The sequence below is a fragment of the Bicyclus anynana genome, chromosome 17, assembly GCF_947172395.1.
Source record: "Bicyclus anynana chromosome 17, ilBicAnyn1.1, whole genome shotgun sequence".
In the NCBI taxonomy this organism is placed as follows: domain Eukaryota; kingdom Metazoa; phylum Arthropoda; class Insecta; order Lepidoptera; family Nymphalidae; genus Bicyclus; species Bicyclus anynana.
The window spans coordinates 11,336,542-11,357,249 of NC_069099.1; the positions used below are offsets into that span (position 1 = coordinate 11,336,542).

The following is a 20,708-nucleotide window of genomic DNA, read 5'->3' on the forward strand; positions in this document are numbered from 1 at the left end:
CTCGCCGCCATCTTCTGTGATTGGAGCTCGTCTACGGTTGTATTACGATCTGCTTACTGTGCCGACGGGTACTCTATGTATGGGTTGTTGGATTGTTATTTGCAATTGGTATTGGACATCCAAAAATGAGGAGATTCTCAGTTCTGTGCGTAAGTTTTTTTTAATTTATTAAGCCACATATAAAATAAAATTTAAAAAAAAGTGATTAAATGTCCTAAATAAGATGTCGTTTGTATCCTATCCATTAACTATTTAAATTTTAAAATATTCAGTAATTTAAAATGAAATTTTTAGAATTATTGTTTTACAGCATAAACGTCGTTCACGTAACTTCATTCCAATAGTATTATCGCAACTCTCCGGAGGATGTCTCCGGTTTTGGAATGAAAAGTCTTGGTGACTTTGTCGCTTGGACTTGTCAGTCTTTCGCGAATAATAGCAAAATTAGTCGATTATTCACTGTTTAATAGCACCTATTTTCGTAAATATTGATTTCTTATAACGCAGTATCGTAATGCATCGTTACATCAAACTTCGCCGTACTCTATCGGCGCTATTCTTGTCTGTGTTTCTCTTCTTGAAGTGCTCTTCTAATTATAGAATTAGCCTGCATAATATAATAGTTTATACATTTATGTCAGATGTTTCGTTTATTTTACGATTATTCATACTATTTAGTTTGTCTAAATTGATATTTAAAAGAAATAAAATCAAATGGCTATCCCGCTGTCTCATTTTATGCCGTGCTCTCGCATTTGTGTTCGTATTTTTAACATTTATGGTTTGAAAATAAAACTGCTTTATAGCTAAAGCTATAGCGTAATCGTTAGTTTTTTTAAAGAACAACAGTTGAGTATCTTATTGGCTCTTAACAGAATTTATCTTCCAAACCAAATATTCAATACAAACATACAAATTTAACTTTCAAAAGTGTTTAAAATCTTACATGATAATCTTATTTGATAAAGCTTATAGCAGTATAGTGGACACCATTCACGATACACATATATACACCTCTGAAATAATCTTCTGTCTTCAAATACTCAATATTATGAATCACTAACAGTCACTGTGTGTTCAACACTTCCCACTGTTCACTCACGAGATAACTTCCGTATGTATTCCATACGGTCAATAGACACTACACCTATCACAAGTTTGAACATAATTAGAAATGTGTAATCACGTACAAAGGAGATGGTCCATTTCAAGTCCACTCTTATCCCCGTATCATTAAAATTTAAAAAATACAGGGTATTTGTTTAAATATAAATAAGTGAATAAATGTAACTAAATAAAATGAAATAAATAAAATTAAAACCCAAGTTTTTGAGTAATATCAAGATGGCGCCCATGAAGCAACTATTACATGACATTTGACAACAAACGTCAAAAGGATTATTACGTTGAAAACGTTATCAATCCGCCATTCTTACTCAAATTAATGTTGCATTTCTTGGGAGATAATGAATATTATTTCGAAAGAACTAAAGTAAATTCCTAGATTTGTATAATAGAAAATGGTTAGTAAAATTATTTTCTTTTATTTCCGCCAGGGTACAAAGACTGATCCTGGGCTCCATACAATTTTGGACCATCTCCTTTATAATAATGTTATCTGTAGCGTAATTACTTGACAAATAGAATCACAGAACGGTAAAGCTAGTAGAATTAGTTATTAATATTACAGAACTATAAAACTAATAGAAGTAGTAATTAGGGGGTTGCGAGAAATACATTCGAAAAAAATTAACTAATTACGGGACACCCTGTATATGTATATGTAGGACTGTTAGGTTTGTGTCCCGACACTTACATTAACTATCTCGGAACAGTCTTTATTAGTATTGAAACAGTCTGTACCCATACTGACTGTTTTAATAATGATGAAGACAGATACGAATTCTACATGATTTATTGTTATGTGCATAGAATAATTCACAGAAAGTCTAATTTCTTGAAACAAAAATCGTAATACCCTTATTTACAAGTATCGATTTTGGAAATCGGCTGTCTGTGACCCTGCTATCGCTAGTGCTAGTTTGCAATGTTGTGTGCCTATAAATAATAAAAATCAAGTTTAATTGTCCTTTTTTAATTGTAAAAAAAGTGAAGAATACTTTTGTATAGTGCGTCAAATAAATATATTTTTTAAAAGCAAGTAGATAACGCCGTTTGTAAACACAGTTATAAACTGAATACTGACTTATGGTTTGCAAACACTGAGGATGGGAAGGTAGAGCAATTTTAACAAGTTTGACATTTTGAATTTAATACTTATCCAATTGGAATAAAGCATATATTTCATACTCAGTGATGAAACATAGAGTATCGCGATCCACATCAAGCTGCAGGCCTAGGATGCGCGCCATGAGATATCTTGTGATGAGAGAGACATAATGTCGACCAATAGTGGCGAAATCTTAAATATTGTGATCTCTCTTTCGTTGCTATTGCACTAAAGAGAAAGCGGTAATTTTGTCTTTTTCTCGTCTCAAGATATGTTGTTGACGCATTCGAGGCCTACTGGAGATATGTGCTGGTATTTTTTCCTCTATTACGAGTACAATCAAATCTCAGCAATTTTTTTATAAATCTTCATTGAAGCTCTCCCCTGCCGTCCGATAGTGTGCGTCAGTTAACCCTCAAATACACTAATCGCTCGGACGCTTCGGTGAAGTCCAAAAATCAACCGAGTAGTGTAGCTTCGTGTTTGAATCTCGGTTTGCTTTGAGTAACACGGGCTCAAAACCGACAACGATCGTAAGTTAGCGATGCAAGGATACACTATTATCGCCGCTTAACTTCGCGCGTAGTGTATTGGGGGTGTTAGAGTTCCACGTCACACTGGAACTCTACGTGTAAACTCTAAGTGCACAATGCTGGAGTGTTGAGATTGGTTGCAGCAACGAGTACGTGTCGGGCGGCGGGCCGTACTCGGCGGACGCGCACGATCACAACAGCGACGACTCCAACGGGTTCGCGATCGTGGTCAACGGCCACTCGCTGGTGCACTGCCTGCATCCCAAACTGGAGGAGAAGTGAGTCGCTTTCTTATACTTGTGTCTTTCTTTGCCAAACTTAATGTGGAACTTTTATCAACAAAAAAAATAAGAATGATGGTAATAATCGCTAGTCTATTTACACCAAACTACTTGTTCCTAAATTAATGACATTAATTTAGATTAATACGCTTAGAACAATTTAGACACAGTTAATTAATATTAATATATTTTGAATAACATTTAATATTCAATAATTTACCTGTATGAAAATTTGTTTCTTGATTAACATTCTACATTCGTGTTTGGTTTTAGTATACTATATTTCAGGACAGAACCACATTCCTGAAATTACTGACTTGTGATTAATTGTCTCCATTATCTGTTAACATTACCTGACGTTTCAATAGTGCTTGTTCATAGCCTAATTGAAATAAATGAATTTGAACTTAGACTTTATCTGAGATATCATGATGAACTTTTAAATTTGTTTTCTACATCGATCAGGTTCCTAGACGTGGTCCTGCAGTGTCGGTCGGTGATCTGCTGCAGAGTGACGCCGCTGCAGAAGGCGATGGTGGTGGAGCTCATCAAGAAGAGCAGGAAAGCGGTCACGCTCGCGATAGGGGACGGCGCCAATGACGTATCTATGATTAAAGGTAATGTACCTTTATATAATTTACATAAAACCTTCAATGCAAGAGTGAAAAGCCCTGAGCGCGCCGAATCACTGCTTTCCACTAATTATAATTGCAGTCTAAGTTAACTTGCAAAAGTGTAGTTATTTAAAATTTGAATTTCCAATAGTGCGTGCCTCTTAATACTCGGAAGTATTATATTACACCTTATATCAAAAACATTTTACGCTTTAAAACAAAATTCAAATGTTTCTTAGTTTTTTTTCACCCGCGTGATTCCCGCTCCCGTAGGAATACAAGGATAATATATAGCCTACTTCGATAAATTGGCTATCTAACACTGAAATAATTTTTCATATCGGACCAGTAGTTCCCGAGATTAAACAAAACGTTCAAACAAACAAACAATCTCTTCAGCCTTATACCTATATAGCTATATATATATAAAAATAAAAATATATAAAAAAAAATAGCTTTATACCTATATATATAAAATTATACCTATATTTTTTAAGTAAATCACTCGGAGTGTGATACCTCGAGAGAAGGTCTACGTCCAGCAGTGAATCTCCATCGACTGATGATGATAATGATAATGAGTGTACTTAGTAGACCCTCTCAAGCTTTACTTTGACTGTCAGGCAAGCAACAAACAGAATTTGGCTAGAGAAAGTAGAGACTGAAATCGCCCGCCAAATTTAAAAAATACTTTAAACAAATTAAAAAAACATGCGTTTTCATTATTTTTTGTTTGTAAATACATTACTATTTTTTTTTATTCTTTACAAGTTAGCCCTTGACTACAATCTCACCTGATGGTAAGTGATGATGCAATCTAAGATGGAAGCGGGCTAATTTGTTAGGAGGAGGATGAAAATCCAAACCCCTTTCGGTTTCTACACGGCATCGTACCGGAACGCTAAATCGCTTGGCGGTACGTCTTTGCCGGTAGGGTGGTAACTAGCCACGGCCGAAGCCTCCCACCAGCCAAACCTGGAAAAATTAAGAAAATCTCAATCTGCCCAACCGGGGATCGAACCCAGGACCTCCGTCTTGTAAATCCACCGCGCATACCACTGCGCCACGGAGGCCGTCAGAAAATAAAGATCTTAAACCTTAATTTCGTATTTCAGCGGCGCACATAGGCGTTGGAATCTCAGGCCAAGAGGGCATGCAAGCAGTATTAGCGTCGGACTACTCCATAGCGCAGTTCAGGTTCCTGCAGCGACTGCTGCTGGTGCACGGCCGCTGGTCGTACTACCGGATGTGCAAGTTCCTGCGATATTTCTTTTACAAGAACTTCGCGTTCACGGTCTGCCACTTCTGGTTCGCGATGTTCTGTGGATTTAGTGCACAAGTGAGTAGTTGCTTTCTTTCGTAATCATTAATATTGTACTTTTTTTTTGTCTTTTTTTTTTTTTGTTAGCTTTACAGAGTTCATTAGTTTAAGTTAGTGTAACAAGTACTTATAGTGTTCAGGATGTCACGTCGCACCCCTATTACTACCTTTACATTGTTTTCTTTTAAAAAAAAAATGTAAATATAAAATGCTCTACATAAGCATTTTCGTAAGTTTCGTTGTCACCCAGTCGTTACCTTACCGTTGTACGTTACAGTCAATATAAGTGTTTATCAGTGGAGCCTACTTTTATTTGATTACCCATAACCGTTACCCGAGACACGACATACCTTACATACATATATACTCAAATATAATAAGTACAAAAATAGTATAGTGTGCGTAACATGCGTGTAGCCTTTTTTGAAAATTGAAGCTAACGAAATGCTGCCATTTTGTAGTCTCTCTAGGCGGATAAAAGATGAAAATCTGTTTCCGTTAACTGTACTAAAAAAAACAACATTGCGTTCCAGACGGTGTTCGACGAGATGTTCATCTCGGTGTACAACCTGTTCTACACGTCGCTGCCGGTGCTGGCGCTCGGCGTGTTCGAGCAGGACGTGTCCGACGTCACCTCGCTGCAGTTCCCCAAGCTGTACGCGCCCGGCCACACCAGCCAGCTGTTCAACAAGACCGAGTTCATCAAGTCCACGCTGCACGGCTGCTTCACCTCGCTCGTGCTCTTCCTCATACCCTACGGTACGTGATGCAGACGTGGCCGACGTCACCTCGCTGCAGTTCCCCAAGCTGTACGCGCCCGGCCACACCAGCCAGCTGTTCAACAAGACCGAGTTCATCAAGTCCACGCTGCACGGCTGCTTCACCTCGCTCGTGCTCTTCCTCATACCCTACGGTACGTGATGCAGACGTGGCCGACGTCACCTCGCTGCAGTTCCCCAAGCTGTACGCGCCCGGCCACACCAGCCAGCTGTTCAACAAGACCGAGTTCATCAAGTCCACGCTGCACGGCTGCTTCACCTCGCTCGTGCTCTTCCTCATACCCTACGGTACGTGATGCAGACGTGGCCGACGTCTCCTCGCTGCAGTTCCCCAAGCTGTACGCGCCCGGCCACACCAGCCAGCTGTTCAACAAGACCGAGTTCATCAAGTCCACGCTGCACGGCTGCTTCACCTCGCTCGTGCTCTTCCTCATACCCTACGGTACGTGATGCAGACGTGGCCGACGTCACCTCGCTGCAGTTCCCCAAGCTGTACGCGCCCGGCCACACCAGCCAGCTGTTCAACAAGACCGAGTTCATCAAGTCCACGCTGCACGGCTGCTTCACCTCGCTCGTGCTCTTCCTCATACCCTACGGTACGTGATGCAGACGTGGCCGACGTCACCTCGCTGCAGTTCCCCAAGCTGTACGCGCCCGGCCACACCAGCCAGCTGTTCAACAAGACCGAGTTCATCAAGTCCACGCTGCACGGCTGCTTCACCTCGCTCGTGCTCTTCCTCATACCCTACGGTATGGTTCATTCATAGAACCATTATACCTGTATCTGGTGCGTAAGTGTACCTTAATGGGACTTCCGTGGTTTTCGTCACACATTTCTGCTTAGAAGCCTATCAAATAAATAGTTTTAAAACATTTATTAAAATATAATATACTTAGAATCCCACTTCTGATATAGCAGCCAGATTAAATGGAACGAATTAAAAGAATTATATTTTATTTATGTACAGGTACTTACAAAGACGGGTTGGCGCCCGACGGCAAGATATTATCCGACCACATGCTACTGGGGAGTGTCGTGGCTACAATTTTGATAATTGACAATACGACACAGGTGAGGTTATGTCAGCAATCAATATACCCATAATATATTAATGGTGAATATGCATGTGATTCAAATTAAAGCCAGATATTTTCGTTTGTATTCCTTTAGCTATTCATACCACAATATTTTAAAGTAATTGACTTGAGGAGTAGAGCGACAATTACAAAAATCGTTAAAAATCGGTATAAATGTTTGCAGATCGCGTTAGACACGACATACTGGACGGTATTCAACCATATCACAATCTGGGGCTCGCTGGTGTCGTACTTCGTGCTGGACTACTTCTACAACTACGTGATCGGCGGCCCCTACGTGGGCTCGCTCACCGTGGCGCTCACGCAGGCCACCTTCTGGTTCACCGCCGTGCTCACTGTTAGTGGCGTCGTGGACTTTATTATAGACAACACTTTATAATAGTAGATTATTAAACAGTTGCATGGCAGGACGTTCTATAACTAGTGCTTTATATTTTCATTTTATTTTGATTAAGAATAAGAAAATTTCTATATATTTTTAAATATAACCAATATTGAAGTGAATATTTCCACAATTTTGCACAGTGAAGTGTGTTTTCTAATAGAGACCCAATATTTTTAAATTAGATGCATTTTCATACTCTACTTCATCTAATCTCATGTAAAACTTTAGAGCTAAAAAACTATTAGAAATTACATGTAATTCCAGTGGCGCGTCAATTTTAAATTATTGTGCTTTTGTAGGCCATCAAAATTATTGTCACACACATATATCTGTTTCATAGACTAACAGTTATATATAACTTCTATTTATTTATATGCATTCATATGTTAGGCTCAATTATTTGTATTTAAGACAGTAGTCAGTAATAATTATTATTTCTGAATTGGTACTTTGTAAAATGAGTTAGAATGATTCCTTGTGCTGCAGATGATGATCCTGATGGTGCCGGTGGTGTCGTGGCGGCTGGCGTGCTCGCGGCGGCGGCCCACGCTGGCGGAGCGGCTGCGCGCGCGCACGCGCTGGCGCCGCGCCGCCGCCGCGCCCGCGCCGCGCACACCGTCCGCGCGCCGCGCGCGCCGCTCCGTGCGCTCCGGGTACGCCTTCGCGCACCAGGAGGGCTTCGGCCGCCTCATCACGTCCGGCAAAATCATGCGCCGCATCCCGCACGCCGACGCCGCGCTGTCGGCGCTCGCGTCGCTGCCGGGCAAGTTCCACCCGCGCGCGTCCACGCCCCCGCCCTCCCCGCCCTCGCCGCCCTCGCCGCCCTCGCCGCGCGCGCCCAAGCAGGACCTGGACTCGGTCGACTTATGAGTCCCGCGGAGAGCGAAGGATGGCCCTCCGTGAGAGGTCGCGGCGGACGCGCCAGCGGGCCCGGCCGAGCGCCGCGCCGCGCCTGGGCGACGGCTCCGCTAGCGATGGTGTTCTTTTAATAATAAAAAGACGTAAATTGTACAATATAAGATCGAAAGTAATGTTTGTAAATAATAAAGAGGTTACAAACGACCCGTAATTTTTTATTAGACGGCATAATGTCGTCGCAACTCGTATTGTGATAATGTTGATAGATTTAAAAATTCGTATTATATTATTGCCTATATTAAATTATATTTGTTGATCGAGAGTATATATTGATAGATATTTATTATGGTACGTACTAAGATTACTCTTTTGTATCGGAAAGCGTAGTTATCTCCCGATGTTCCTTTGTATGTGTGGACGACGTGGTTCCGTTTGCCGCGCGCGCGACCCAACGATTAGTTTGTTTTAGTTCCATCGTCGACGTCACTGTCGTTAAACGATATCTTAGGAATATGTTCAATTGTTACCGAGACCATTGTCCTTTTCGTTCTTATGGTATAAAACTTGTCATTTTTTTATTTCTTTTTTTATTTGTTATTTCACTTGTGAGCTTAATGTTTTTATATGCTTTTTAATTATTGTCGTCTTGTGTCGGAGACCTTAGTAAAATGTGCATTTAAAAATATGTCCGTACTATATGCAGTTGAAATAAAATTTCAGCGTAAAATTACTGTATAAGTAAAATTCTAAATTATTTTAAATTGTTATTTATAGTTTATTTTTTATTTACATAATAATTCCAAAATCAACATTTTAAAAATTGTGCCTTATTTCAGCTGCATGTAATACATCATCATTTGCTTTGGTATCAAATTTTTAATAAAAAAATTACTCTCTTGAGATTTTTTTTATAAATACCTTCTACCTATTTAATCATTCTGTCACAGTTCCTATAAAAAGAGGTTCAGTAGAACACGTTTTAATTTTGTACACGAATATAAATATGAAAATGTGGATGCTTGCGATTGTGTCCTCACAGTAATTGTTTGATTTATGGAATTGAAAGAAGAAAAAAATATTCAAAGCTATAGTATTATCAAAAAATAATTAGAAACAAATTCACGTTCGTATTTATAACGGCAGTAGTGTAAACCACTAGGAAACAAAATTGTAAAATCATTCGATAAAGTATCAACTATGGTTAAAGTACTAACTATATGTCACTTTTCATCGGCAAGCCCAATTTTTATACATTTTTTGTAAAATTTTATTTTACAAAAAATTCATAAAATATTTAGCATTAAAGTTATTATTATAGTAATACTGCAAATCGCGTCATCACGCGACCACATAGAGGAATTAGAAAATGGAGATGCATCGCACTCAAATTCACGAACAAAATTGTCTGTCGTTTTTTGAGGGGGGACGAGGTAAACTCACACATCGAAAATATTTAACACCATTAAAAATATTCTATGTCCATACACAACTATAAATTTGACTCGCGGAACAGGTCCATTCTTTATAATGGTCTAAGACTTCAAGCAAGTGGAAAGGAAAAAGCTATCTATGGTCGTGAGCGTACTAGTTAGGATCGCTTAGTTGAACGTAGTTTTATGTCGTTGACTGTACAAATTGGATATCGTCTCAGACCTTTGGACTTGTATTGTATCGCACTTAAATTCACTTTTTTGAGGGGGACGAGGTAAAGTCACTCTTCGAAAACATTACTGATAAATATATCCTGTATCCTTCCACTACACACAACTATTTTAAATCAGTATTCATACACGTGTAATTTTAATACAATGAAACAAAGATTTTATATGTGTTATTCTATTTGCTTAAACACGTTAGATCGTGATCTTAAATATACTTTTGACAGAGGGATAACGTCTAACGAGGCTTGTCCTGTGGTAACTCAGACCAATTACAAATGGAATAGTATCGCACCCAAATTCATCAACAAAGGCTGTAATTTTTTTAGGGTGCCGAGGTAAAATCAAACATTGAAAATATTTAACACCAAACTTCTGTAAATATATTCTGTGTTCTTACACTACTCACTATAAAATTAGCAATACATTTCTTTTATGGTAATTGGTCTGAGGATTAAGTGGACGGAGCACTGGAGCACTTTATATTCTGTGGAATTTACTTGACATTGACACTGACAGCAGTCTCAGTCTGTGTTTTTATAATAGGTGTGAGTGTGAGTGAGTACTGTGAGGTTATGTTTTTGTGATATTGCTTTCCATAGATGATACATTATATATTGAGATAGATACGCAACTCTCATTTCAGTTTAAAAAAGTTATGTACCGTGATCACTAGATGGCGCAATCTAATTAGATTTATTGGCTACCCATAGATGGCGTTCCCTCTACGAGTACAATCTATATTTTTAGTTGATTTCCTTAATTCTTATATATTATTAATGAAAAAAAATTAATGTAAACATTTAATATTTCACTATATAATACTAATGTACCTAAATATTTAAAATAGCCAAATTTTATAAATATATAGTAATAAGGAGAACAAACTACAATAATCCTTCAAATATTAAAGGATTTTTAATCAAAGAAAAAAAAGAAGATTCTTATTATTCAACGATTTATTTTTTCTTTTGTGATTATGAAAATATCTTAATGCACTTCAGCAGCCTGATAACATTAGTGCACCAACTATGAATATTGACTTTTATGATTATAAATAACCACTGATAACATCTACACACTGATCACCTTTAAGAACACGTAAAATTGCTGGCGACATTTTCGCCACGCCGTTTCGTGACACACCGGGCCGCCTTCTAAGCATAATTCCGATGGTGGTCGAGCATGTTCCATGGTTAATTATTAACTATGCACACGAAATCCACAAGTAATACCCATTTTAATCACTTATTTGTACCGATTACATCTTATTTTAATATTTTTCGTTCACCACTGTCACCAAGTTTTAAACAACATGTCACTATAGCAACAACAGAAAAAATTCAAAGACAGCTAAACTGTCATATTTGAAACTATATTTTTTAAAATTTTCATAGTTTGAACAGGAGTGATTTTAATCAAATAATGTGCTTCATGCGTGCCATCTATATTGTGCCTGAGAAAACTTCGCTTAAGTTTTTGTACCGTGAGCGCTGGAGGGCAGCACTTCATAAAAAATATTTTACGTAAGCGAACTGTGCGGAAGTTTCACCCCCATGGTGCTTTCGAATTGTTGTTATTAATTATTAATTTTTTTTTGTAATTTCATATAAGAATAGCGTTAAATATGATGATGAAAGAATTTTTTCATTTATCACCATGGTATAATACAGAGGAATGGAATGTAGTTTATAAAAATATATTTGAAGTAACGTCAACTCTTTCTTCAAAGAAAGCTGCACTTGATCAATTATTAATTTGGAAGGCAAGGTGTCCTTCTCTACCTTCTGGGATTGAAGCCACAATGAGTTTGTTGAATGTGCACATTCAAGATCAGGAGCAGAATCATGACATGTGTAGCGATCACTTGCTTCGCTTAGCGTACTCATCTGCAATGGTACGTTTCATAAACCACATGTTTGACAATGAAACTGCGAAAGGGCTCAGTTTATTTCAAGCTGCGAAAGCCTTCGGTGTTCCAGAATGGATTGTAGTATTGCGTCACGAAACCTCACACGGTAATCTACTCCCGCATCTCGAGCTTTTGAGAGAGGCGTGTGATATCAGCTTGAATTGGCTCCAAAAACGATATTGGGATAAACATAAAGTGTGCATTAGCGATTACACTGTAGACAAAGTGCAAATTGAAACATACATTGAAAAAGAAATAACAACTATGATGGACTTTTGTGTTTTGCTGAGTATTTGCTCACACCCTAAAAGTAAAGTAAAAAATTCGGCAAATGTAACCCAAGCTTTCTTAAGTGAAAGTTTGCTGAATGGTGCCCGTGAATTATTTAAAGAAAGACATAATTTTTCATATCGTAACATTAACTGGCTGTGGCAGGAACTTAACATTAAAGCTAAAAAAATACTGATTAATGATTCTTTCTCAAGTTATGTGAACAAAGCACTACTAGCAGATGAATCTGGAATTCTTTCACTTGAAATGTATGAGAACCTGGATGACAATTTCAGTAATGATAGTCCCTTATGCAGGCTCTATGTACAAAGTTTTTCTGGACTTCTGAATTTCCTACTGACACATGACTTGTTGAAAGACTTTCTATTGGAGCTAATAAAAGTGACTCAGGGAGAGGAAGAGACTATGAAATGTAAACTTGCAGCTAAATGGGTTTCCACTATACTAACAAGTTTAAGTAATAATCAAAAGTTTCTAGAGAAGATAAATAAGTTAGTATACCAAGTCTCCTTTTTAACAGACATGGAATTTTGACTTGTTTTATCTATTCCATCATCATTTTATGTAAATTGTTTCAGAACAGTCTTTCAAACCTTGTATTTTTTATAAATCATATTATTTTACAGAATCATGAGATTCTTTTTATTGTCATTTTATACCAATTTTAAAAGAAAATATTGAAATTAGAAACACTTAGCCTGGACATCCTGTGAACCCAGTGATTGGCTCCAAACTATTTCAACAAAAACCAAGCTAAACTCAGTTGATTATTTTTCAAGTATACCCAACTAGTTTTGCACCCAAATAGGTTTGGCAGTTTAATATATAAGCTGTATTAAAATTTTATGTATTTACTTTACATACATACATAGGCCTCTTGCATGGACCTCTAAACACGACAGTCTCGAGCCGCCAGCATTAAGCAGCTCCCTGTATCCCGCTTGACATCTGAGGTCCACCTAGTGGGCGGTCGACCAACACTGAGCTTTCCGGTGCAGGGTTGCTATTCCAGCACCCCAATGGCCATCAGCTTTTTGAACTATGTGGCCTGCCTATTGCCACTTCAGCTTCGCGATTCGCTGAGCTATGACATTGACTTTGGTTTGGTTCTGTGGATTGTGTATGTATGTATTTAATTGTGTAAAAATGCTGATGACTAATCCTTCCTATAGGAGTTTTGGGAAACTAGTTAAGACATACTCAACAATAATCATTTGAGTTTTATATTTCACTTTGAAATGAATATCTTAGCATTGATACTCAACTCATAGTAAATATTCACAATGGATCTGACTTCCATGGATTCATAGTGAATCCTTGAAAGCCAGATCCATTGTGTGGTAGAGAAAAACCTCTGAGCAGAGCCCCAAACAAGTGACCAATGATATTTTCAGGTTAGATAGGTTATTGATAATACTCATCAAATATTTTTACTAATATTAGTATATTTGTTCCAGGTCTGATATTGATATAACAACACTGAATAATAATGAAATGAACAGTATTTACTGCGATTGGTTCCCCAATGATAAGAGAAATATTTTGTTTGACTTGTGTAAGCCAATACCAAAGGAGTTCACTGACATAGATTTCTTACAACCAATTATTTCAACTTACAATTGTCATCTAGCTCTTTTTATTAAGGCGCTGTTAGACCTTATAAGACCCAAACTACCAGATTCAGTAATGCAAAAAATATGTGAGCTTGCAAAAGTTGTAGCAACACCAGAGAAATTTCCAGTTATGAATTCTAGAATGTACACAGCCAATGACCTTGAAATGACAAAAAATTCAGAAAGCATGCATAAATCTGAACAAGATGAGGATATGGAAATTATCGAAGTTCCAATACAGGATAAACATACTGAGCAAAAAGATACCAGACAGACATTTGGTATATGGCAAATTGCTACTGAAGACGTTGATTGGGCGACTTGTCCTATAGGACAACTTCCCTGGACACAAGTATTACCCGATTCAGTAGAAAATATGATTTGATTTGAATTTCCTATTAAAAAGTGGATGCACAATAAGCAACCAAGAAACATCCCCACTCAATGAGTGACAAACACAACTTATTGGCACTCAATTCAAGTAGTTGCATTTGCAAATTCAACCTTAAGCTCCATCCTTAAGGTTGAATTATTTTATTGAATATTGGACTATATTTAAAGATGTTTTATTTTCTTTACCAATAATTCTAAAACAAAGCAAAATTAACCAGTTTTTAAGTGTAAATTTTTAAAGTAAATTTTGTACATGATTGTGCATCTTTTTATTATAAGAGGTCTTTGTATGGAAAGCAATTAAACACAGTTGTCCACAGCAATTGTTTATTTTTTTATCATAATTTGTATACAGTATAATATTTTGGTTACATTTCATTATAATTATTATATTGACACATTATAAAACTTCTAAAAGTAGATTGATTAATATACATAAAATTAGTATATTACAAACCGCTTATGAGGAAGATAAGTCGGCAGCTGTTACTATAAAATAAAATATTGTATTTGGAAAAATGTTGGTCCTTAGCAGTTACAAAATGTTCTTTCTGCTAACACATTGCTATTTTTTAATGTAATAATAACAAGAATATCAAATTAATATCTTATTTAAATCTTTATCACCTGATCTTAGTAACTTTTCAGATTTAAAATGACTTTTGTAGAATCCCAAACAAAGTTACACATTAAGTGTTTTATTCAAAAAAATTGTTTTTAACAATTCAAGTACCTAGATGCAATTAAAATTTTTAAAACCTAAAATTCATAAAACTAATCATCAGGCACCAGTTCAAATTTGAAACACCATAAATCATAAAACATGGAATATCCTACATACTAATTAACTTAAAACAAACTGTCACAATCAGTATGTTCAGTAGTAACTAAGTTTGTTACACTTCTAATAGTTCTAATATTTACAATACTTTACAAGGATTTTTATTTTATCTACAAAGATTTTTACTTGTACATATTAAGATGGAGCCACATCGAACATTTATCAAAAACCTACACATACTAATTATAAAGCAATAATAATAGTTATTTGTGGATTATAAACATTTCAAAGGTATATTTTATATAAAATATTGTTTTTTAAGATTTAGTTGTATGTTGCTAATGATTAATCATTATGATTCTAAAATTCTACAATATACATAAAATATGACAATTAACATTTAGTAAAAAACAACAATATCTAAACATTTCTAGACATGAACTGCTGCTTGTTGAAAGCAAATAAGTTGAAGGCACAGAAAGTACAGTAGATTACTGTGGCACAACCCCCAATAAAAAGAGAAATTTTTGAATTCATTTTTTGCTAAAATTCATTCGGCATTTCGGCACAATTTCAAGATACTTATAACAATTTTTGTGTCAACGACATAAAACATAACATTAAATTATAATTTGAGATTCAAACTAACATCGCGATATAAAATGGCCTCCAATTAATTATTATAATTGTACCTAATATAAAAATATGAGTTCGTAAATCACAAATATCAAGCAGAGTAACTTAGCGCTAAAAGTATGTTTAGTACATAAAATTAAATGTCACAGAGATATTCGTTGTTTGATCGTTAACTAATTAAAAGCAGACGAAATTTTGTGACTTAACAATAATTCAAATAGCTTAACAATAGACAGTCTTTTAGAATATGAAACGAATAAAATACAAGCAAGGTACACTAGGATACACCACGCGGCTTAAGGTTCATTTACACGAGCGGCAACTGCTACCGACGACCGAAGTGAGCGACTTCTCGGCGGCATTCGACTGCCGTTGGCTGCCGCCGAGACGTCACTGACCGCTCGTGTAAATGAACACTTACACCAAATGTTTCTAACATTTATTTCTATAAACAAGTGTAACGCCAAGTCGGGTAAGTATGATTTTCAATGTAACATAAGCCACACAAACAATTAATAATTTACAATGTTATGTATATCAAATTACACGACCAAATTAGAGACAAAAAACGGCACAGTCCCATAAAGTGTTACTTTTCTTGGGCAGATATCTTCTCTCTTACATGTGCTATCTATCTTTTTTAAAAGACTTGTCATAGTTTTTAAAAAAAGATAGTTTAATATCTGCAACTAGTATTAATACATGGTGTTTTATCTAGATATCACTGTAAAAATTTTATCTTAGGTTATGTGCCAGGTCCAAATCTTTCATTTTTTTTGGCACTTTGTAAATGCAGAATTTGCATTATTTTAACCAAGACTACTACACAGGGACCATTTTAAAGACGACATTTTTAAAGGACATCCCTATCCATTTTTTAAAAGTGATTGAAGATCCTAATTATTGTATCAAAATCAAAATTTTCAATAAAATTGTAACGCAATGAATAAAAAACAAAAAATCAAATAGTATTTTCTATTGTCTCTAAAATTACTTTGAAAAACATAATTACCAACTTGATTATTAACATATAAATAGACTACTATTTACATAATAAGTAGCTGTAAACTACATATCAAGGCAGATGGTACACCAGCCTAAAATCTTTTAGTAACAAAAACGTCCCAAATTGATTAAAAACTGCCTACATACCTTTTGTGATATCACTTGTAATCAACTAGACATTTATGTATGAGTATTGAGTATACATGTTATAAAACCTTTGTAATAAGAAATATATTTTAAAACAGTCAAAAAAAAATCTTTTTAGATTGCAAGCCGGTAATCACCAACCAAACAATAATATAAATAGCTGGATAGTTTCATTTAAAAACGTAGTTACTTAAATGCTTACTATACTTGTACTGAATAGTTGATTGTAGTTCGCGAATAAGCCGTCCGACCTCTTATCCATAATGGGAATATTTTTTTAAGATAGACCCTTCATCATTATCAACCCATATTCGGCTCACTGCTGAGCTCAAGTCTCCTCTCAGAATGAGAACGGTTAGGCCAATAGTCCACCACGCTGGCCCAATGTGGATTGGCAGTCTTCACACACGCAGAGATTTAAGAAATTTCTCTGGTATGCAGGTTTCCTCATGATGTTTTTCCTTCGCCGTTTGAGACACGTGATATTTAATTTCTTAAAATACACACAACTGAAAAGTTGGTGGTTCATGCCCCGTACCGGATACGAACCCACACTCTCCGGAATCAAAGGCAGAGGTCATATCTACTGGGCTATCATCACTCTTAGATAGACCCTTATACCATGCTATATGAAGAGGAGGTAGTCGATTGCTATGTGGCTCGAAATGAGCCATGACCTTCATTTCCTCCTCATCTTCAAATAGTTGCTATGGCAACTGACATTTGTAACCTTTATTTAGTTGATTAATTGATGGCTGGTTCTCAAGTATTAGAGACACCTACAGTTAACTATCATGTTAACATGAATGAACAGTATACTGGATGTTTATAAAAACCTTTCAAAAAGTAAATACCATAAAAAACTATATTTATGATAGAAGCATAAAAGGAAAATGTTTAAAATGCACCACATATTTTGTTTTCAGTTATACAAGAACTATTTTCCGTGTACTCCAGTTTTAAATATTAAATTATTCATTATCAATTTCGTAAATTCACATATCAAATAGTTGCAGAATATCGAAAATCCATTATGTTATTGTATAACTTTTAAAAATGCACCATGGCCCTAAAAAAAAATCACTGTTTTTTTTGTGAAGTGTAAATTTTAGAATAGGTTTATTTTATTGAACTTATATTTACAAAAATCTTAATTTATAGTCCGACCAAAAATATAAAAATCCCCAGAAATGTAAAATTCAAACTTTCAATGTGTTGGAATGAAAGAGAACTCCGCCTGTATTGGTCGACAATGTCTTTTTCTCTTTACGATTTACGTCATTGATGCATGCTAGGCCTAACAGAGATATATATTGCCAATTAGTGATGAAAGAAAAAAAATCGCTCTATCAGTACATTTGAAATTTGAAAAAAAAAATTATAATCTTATTTCTAGTCTGTGATGATTTTTTATATTTTTTTTTCCAAAAACATTATGGCACAGACATGTATACAAACAGCCTATCCCATCCTATCTCACATCAGTCCGCAACTACGGACTACTATTTATCACAAGGTTTGCCACCTTGTGATAAATAGAACATCTGCTATAAGTCAAGAGAAAACGGAATATTTTTGGGAATAGAACACTATCTTTCGTCCCATCGTACCGAAAGAGAAAACAAAATTATTTCGTTATCTCTTGATGCGCATCTTAAACCTACTTAAGTCCAAAGATACGCCCTACGACATATCTCGAGACAGGAAAGACAAATCGACCAATAGCGGCGCAACCGGAAATATCGCTGTCTATTTCATTGCTTCGGGACAAAAGAGCTAGGAATGGGACAACTCTACCGCTTTTGGTCGCCATTTACCTCTTCACGAGATATGTCACTGATGCATGTTAAGCCCACTGGTGTGTCTAGTGAAGTATATACGCCGTAGTGCTGATACTGTATTTACCTCGACTAAGTGTCAACTTTCTAGTGCAGTATATAGGCGGCAGTGCTGGGGCCGGGCTGTGGGGTCTACTCTACACCATGATGGGGTCGTCGGAGGAGAGCTGGCGGTGCAGCAGCCGCTGGGAGCGCAGCGAGGAGGCGCCGGTGCTGAGGTCATCGGTGCTGCCAAACTCGCCGTCGTGGTCTGTGGTTGATAGTAAATCGTCGTCTGATGTCGCCCTGGATCGGTCAAACACGGTGGGTTGTAGCGGCCGTTTGGTGTAAACGACATTAACTTCGACCATTAATAACAGGACCTGCCTCGCTAACCGTTACTCCACTGGCAAAGATCAAAAATCAATGATCTAACGCGTTTATAAAAACTGTTGCTGTAGAATCGATGTTTCATTGTTGTAATCGTTTTCGTCGTGTAAAGAGCTCCTTAAAAATGGTTTGTGTAGTTGAATGGCATAAAAACCGGCCATAAACTTGTAGTTGAGTAAAAGATGAGGTAACATTTCATTTGTAAGTATTTTTACCTTAATTTTATCAAATTTGTAATAAAAACAATTTCTAAAAATAATCGATTCATTTGGCGGAACAGCAAAAAATTCGATCAAGAAATCGAATATTCTATGTAGGTATATATACTGTGGATAGTCTAAGCGATGTGTTGTTAGTCTGTTAAAAAATACGCGTGTGTGTATTGCAAGTAAAATTCATAGTTGTGTGTAGTGTATAGACACGGAATATATTTAATTGTGTTAAATATTTTCGATGTGTGAGTTTACCTCGCCCCCTCCAAAAAACGACCGATTTTTTTGTTGGTGAATTTGGGTGCGAAACAGGTCCATAGTCTAAATAGTCAAAGGACATTAAACAACTAAAGCTTTAGAACTAGCCACGGATCTTTATGTTTTTGAAGTTAGCTGCGGAATGCGCGGTCGCGTCTAGGCGGCTCCCCGTCTGTGCCGGCCGTTTGTACCGTTATTGATTCATTGCGCAGTCATTTGTTGCTAACTTCACAAACACAATATCTCGTGTACTATGGCGATCAGATGTAATGGGTCCTATTAGATGTCACTAACGTGTCGAAACTGAGGCGAAAAAATGTGGCTAATTGTCTTAACATTATTTAGTCGCTTATTAAACAATGAAAGTTTTCTATATCTATCTATACTTATAATAAATCTGTAGAGGTCAATTCTGTACATGAAATATATTTACAAAATAACTATCAGGGAGTGATTAGTGATCGATACTGATGCCAAAAATGCAATCAGTAAAATTTTTGTCTGTCTGTCTGTATGTTCGTTATAGAAACAAAAAGTACTCGACGGATTTTAATGAAACTTGGTGCAATTATTTTTCATACTCCTGGGCAGGTTATAGTATATTTTTCATCACGCTACGATCAATTGGAGCAGAGCAAACGGGAGAAGTTACACCATTTTTACAGCGACACTACTGTAAGGGCTGGATTAAAGAGTTCTAGTTATAATATTAAATATTGTCTACAATATCGATTTGTGTTCAGGAAGTGTAAAAACTACATATCGTTGGTCATACCTGACGAGCGTGGGCAAGTTGGAGGTGATGATGGCCTTCTCCTTCTCGATCTCGTGGATGTGCCCCTCCAGGATCTGCTCCTCGGGGCGCGGGCGCAGGCTGTGCGCGCGGATGGTGTCGAGCCGGTCCGACGCGGTGGCGCTCGCCTCGTCCAGCGTCGCGATCTCCGCCAGCGCACCTCGCGTCTGTAAGTCAAAGTCTCAATAGTAGATTGTTATACAGGGGGCTAAAAAGGCCCATTATATGAGAGGTATTTTTAGGGCACGCGCCGCAAGGCGAGGGCCGCTAAATAGAAACCGAGTTTATAATGGGTTTAGCCCCGCGTGTTGCAATATACTTTTCACTACGATTGCGAAAAAATAAAATAATTCAGTACAGTATTCAATGTTAACTCATTGTTATTTGCAGACGCAGCTGGCAACTCATTAAAAATCAAAAAAATACGCATTCAACAGACAAGAACGCTGCATTTCGTTCCATTTTCTATTTTTTATTAAACAATCAGGGCTTTACACCCACCTATGACGATTCTATTTACGAATAAGACCTCCTTCGTTTTATAGAGGTCATTATTTTAGTATAATTAAACTATTTACAAATTAAACCTTTTTTGTTTTATAGTAGGCTAGTTGGTAATCGTAACAGACAAAAATTAAAAAAACAAAATGACATTAGCCCCTAGAGGCTGAAATGCTAGTTTAGCCCCGCTGTGGAGTGGTAA

At 36.7% G+C, this 20,708-nt stretch overlaps 3 protein-coding genes across 5 annotated transcripts in view; 2 read left to right on the forward strand and 1 right to left on the reverse strand.

Annotated features, from left to right (window-relative positions):
• The window catches only part of LOC112051862 (probable phospholipid-transporting ATPase IM), a 45,235-nt gene extending 36,236 nt beyond the window's left edge, over positions 1-8,999 (forward strand). Inside the window, exons 17-23 of the mRNA XM_052886471.1 lie at positions 2,907-3,041; positions 3,510-3,661; positions 4,774-4,997; positions 5,513-5,738; positions 6,727-6,830; positions 7,020-7,193; positions 7,728-8,999. Of these exons, the coding sequence (XP_052742431.1) occupies positions 2,907-3,041; positions 3,510-3,661; positions 4,774-4,997; positions 5,513-5,738; positions 6,727-6,830; positions 7,020-7,193; positions 7,728-8,111 (1,399 nt within the window). The 3' untranslated portion in view covers positions 8,112-8,999. The remainder of the gene's footprint in view (positions 1-2,906; positions 3,042-3,509; positions 3,662-4,773; positions 4,998-5,512; positions 5,739-6,726; positions 6,831-7,019; positions 7,194-7,727) is intronic.
• A 2,279-nt stretch (positions 9,000-11,278) lies between these two features.
• Positions 11,279-14,285, forward strand: LOC112051042 (uncharacterized). 3 transcript variants are annotated; one of them, XR_008251594.1, is made up of 3 exons: positions 11,279-12,451; positions 13,418-14,057; positions 14,097-14,285. XR_008251594.1 is itself a non-coding variant. In XM_024089902.2 (2 exons), the coding sequence occupies exons 1-2, from the start codon at positions 11,385-11,387 to the stop codon at positions 13,956-13,958; spliced, it is 1,608 nt and encodes a 535-aa protein (XP_023945670.1). In that variant the 5' UTR covers positions 11,279-11,384; the 3' UTR covers positions 13,959-14,285. The 3 variants fall into 3 exon arrangements, 2 of the variants coding, with proteins under 2 accessions (XP_023945670.1, XP_052742429.1); XM_024089902.2 differs by having other exon boundaries at positions 13,418-14,285; XM_052886469.1 differs by having other exon boundaries at positions 11,607-11,775; positions 13,418-14,285.
• The window catches only part of LOC112050193 (unconventional myosin-IXa), a 61,804-nt gene continuing 55,372 nt past the window's right edge, over positions 14,277-20,708 (reverse strand). The window contains exons 33-34 of the mRNA XM_052886470.1: positions 19,988-20,172; positions 14,277-18,658 (exon numbers count right to left, since the gene is read on the reverse strand). Coding sequence (XP_052742430.1) covers positions 18,511-18,658; positions 19,988-20,172 — 333 coding nt within the window. The 3' untranslated portion in view covers positions 14,277-18,510. The remainder of the gene's footprint in view (positions 18,659-19,987; positions 20,173-20,708) is intronic.

Excerpts from the sequence above, each read along its gene's own strand:
- LOC112051042 (XM_024089902.2), top strand. The coding sequence starts at position 11,385 with ATGATGATGAAAGAATTTTTTCATTTATCACCATGGTATAATACAGAG. Across the intron at positions 12,452-13,417 it reads TTTCTAGAGAAGATAAATAA|GTCTGATATTGATATAACAA; the intron begins GTTAGTATACCA and ends TATTTGTTCCAG.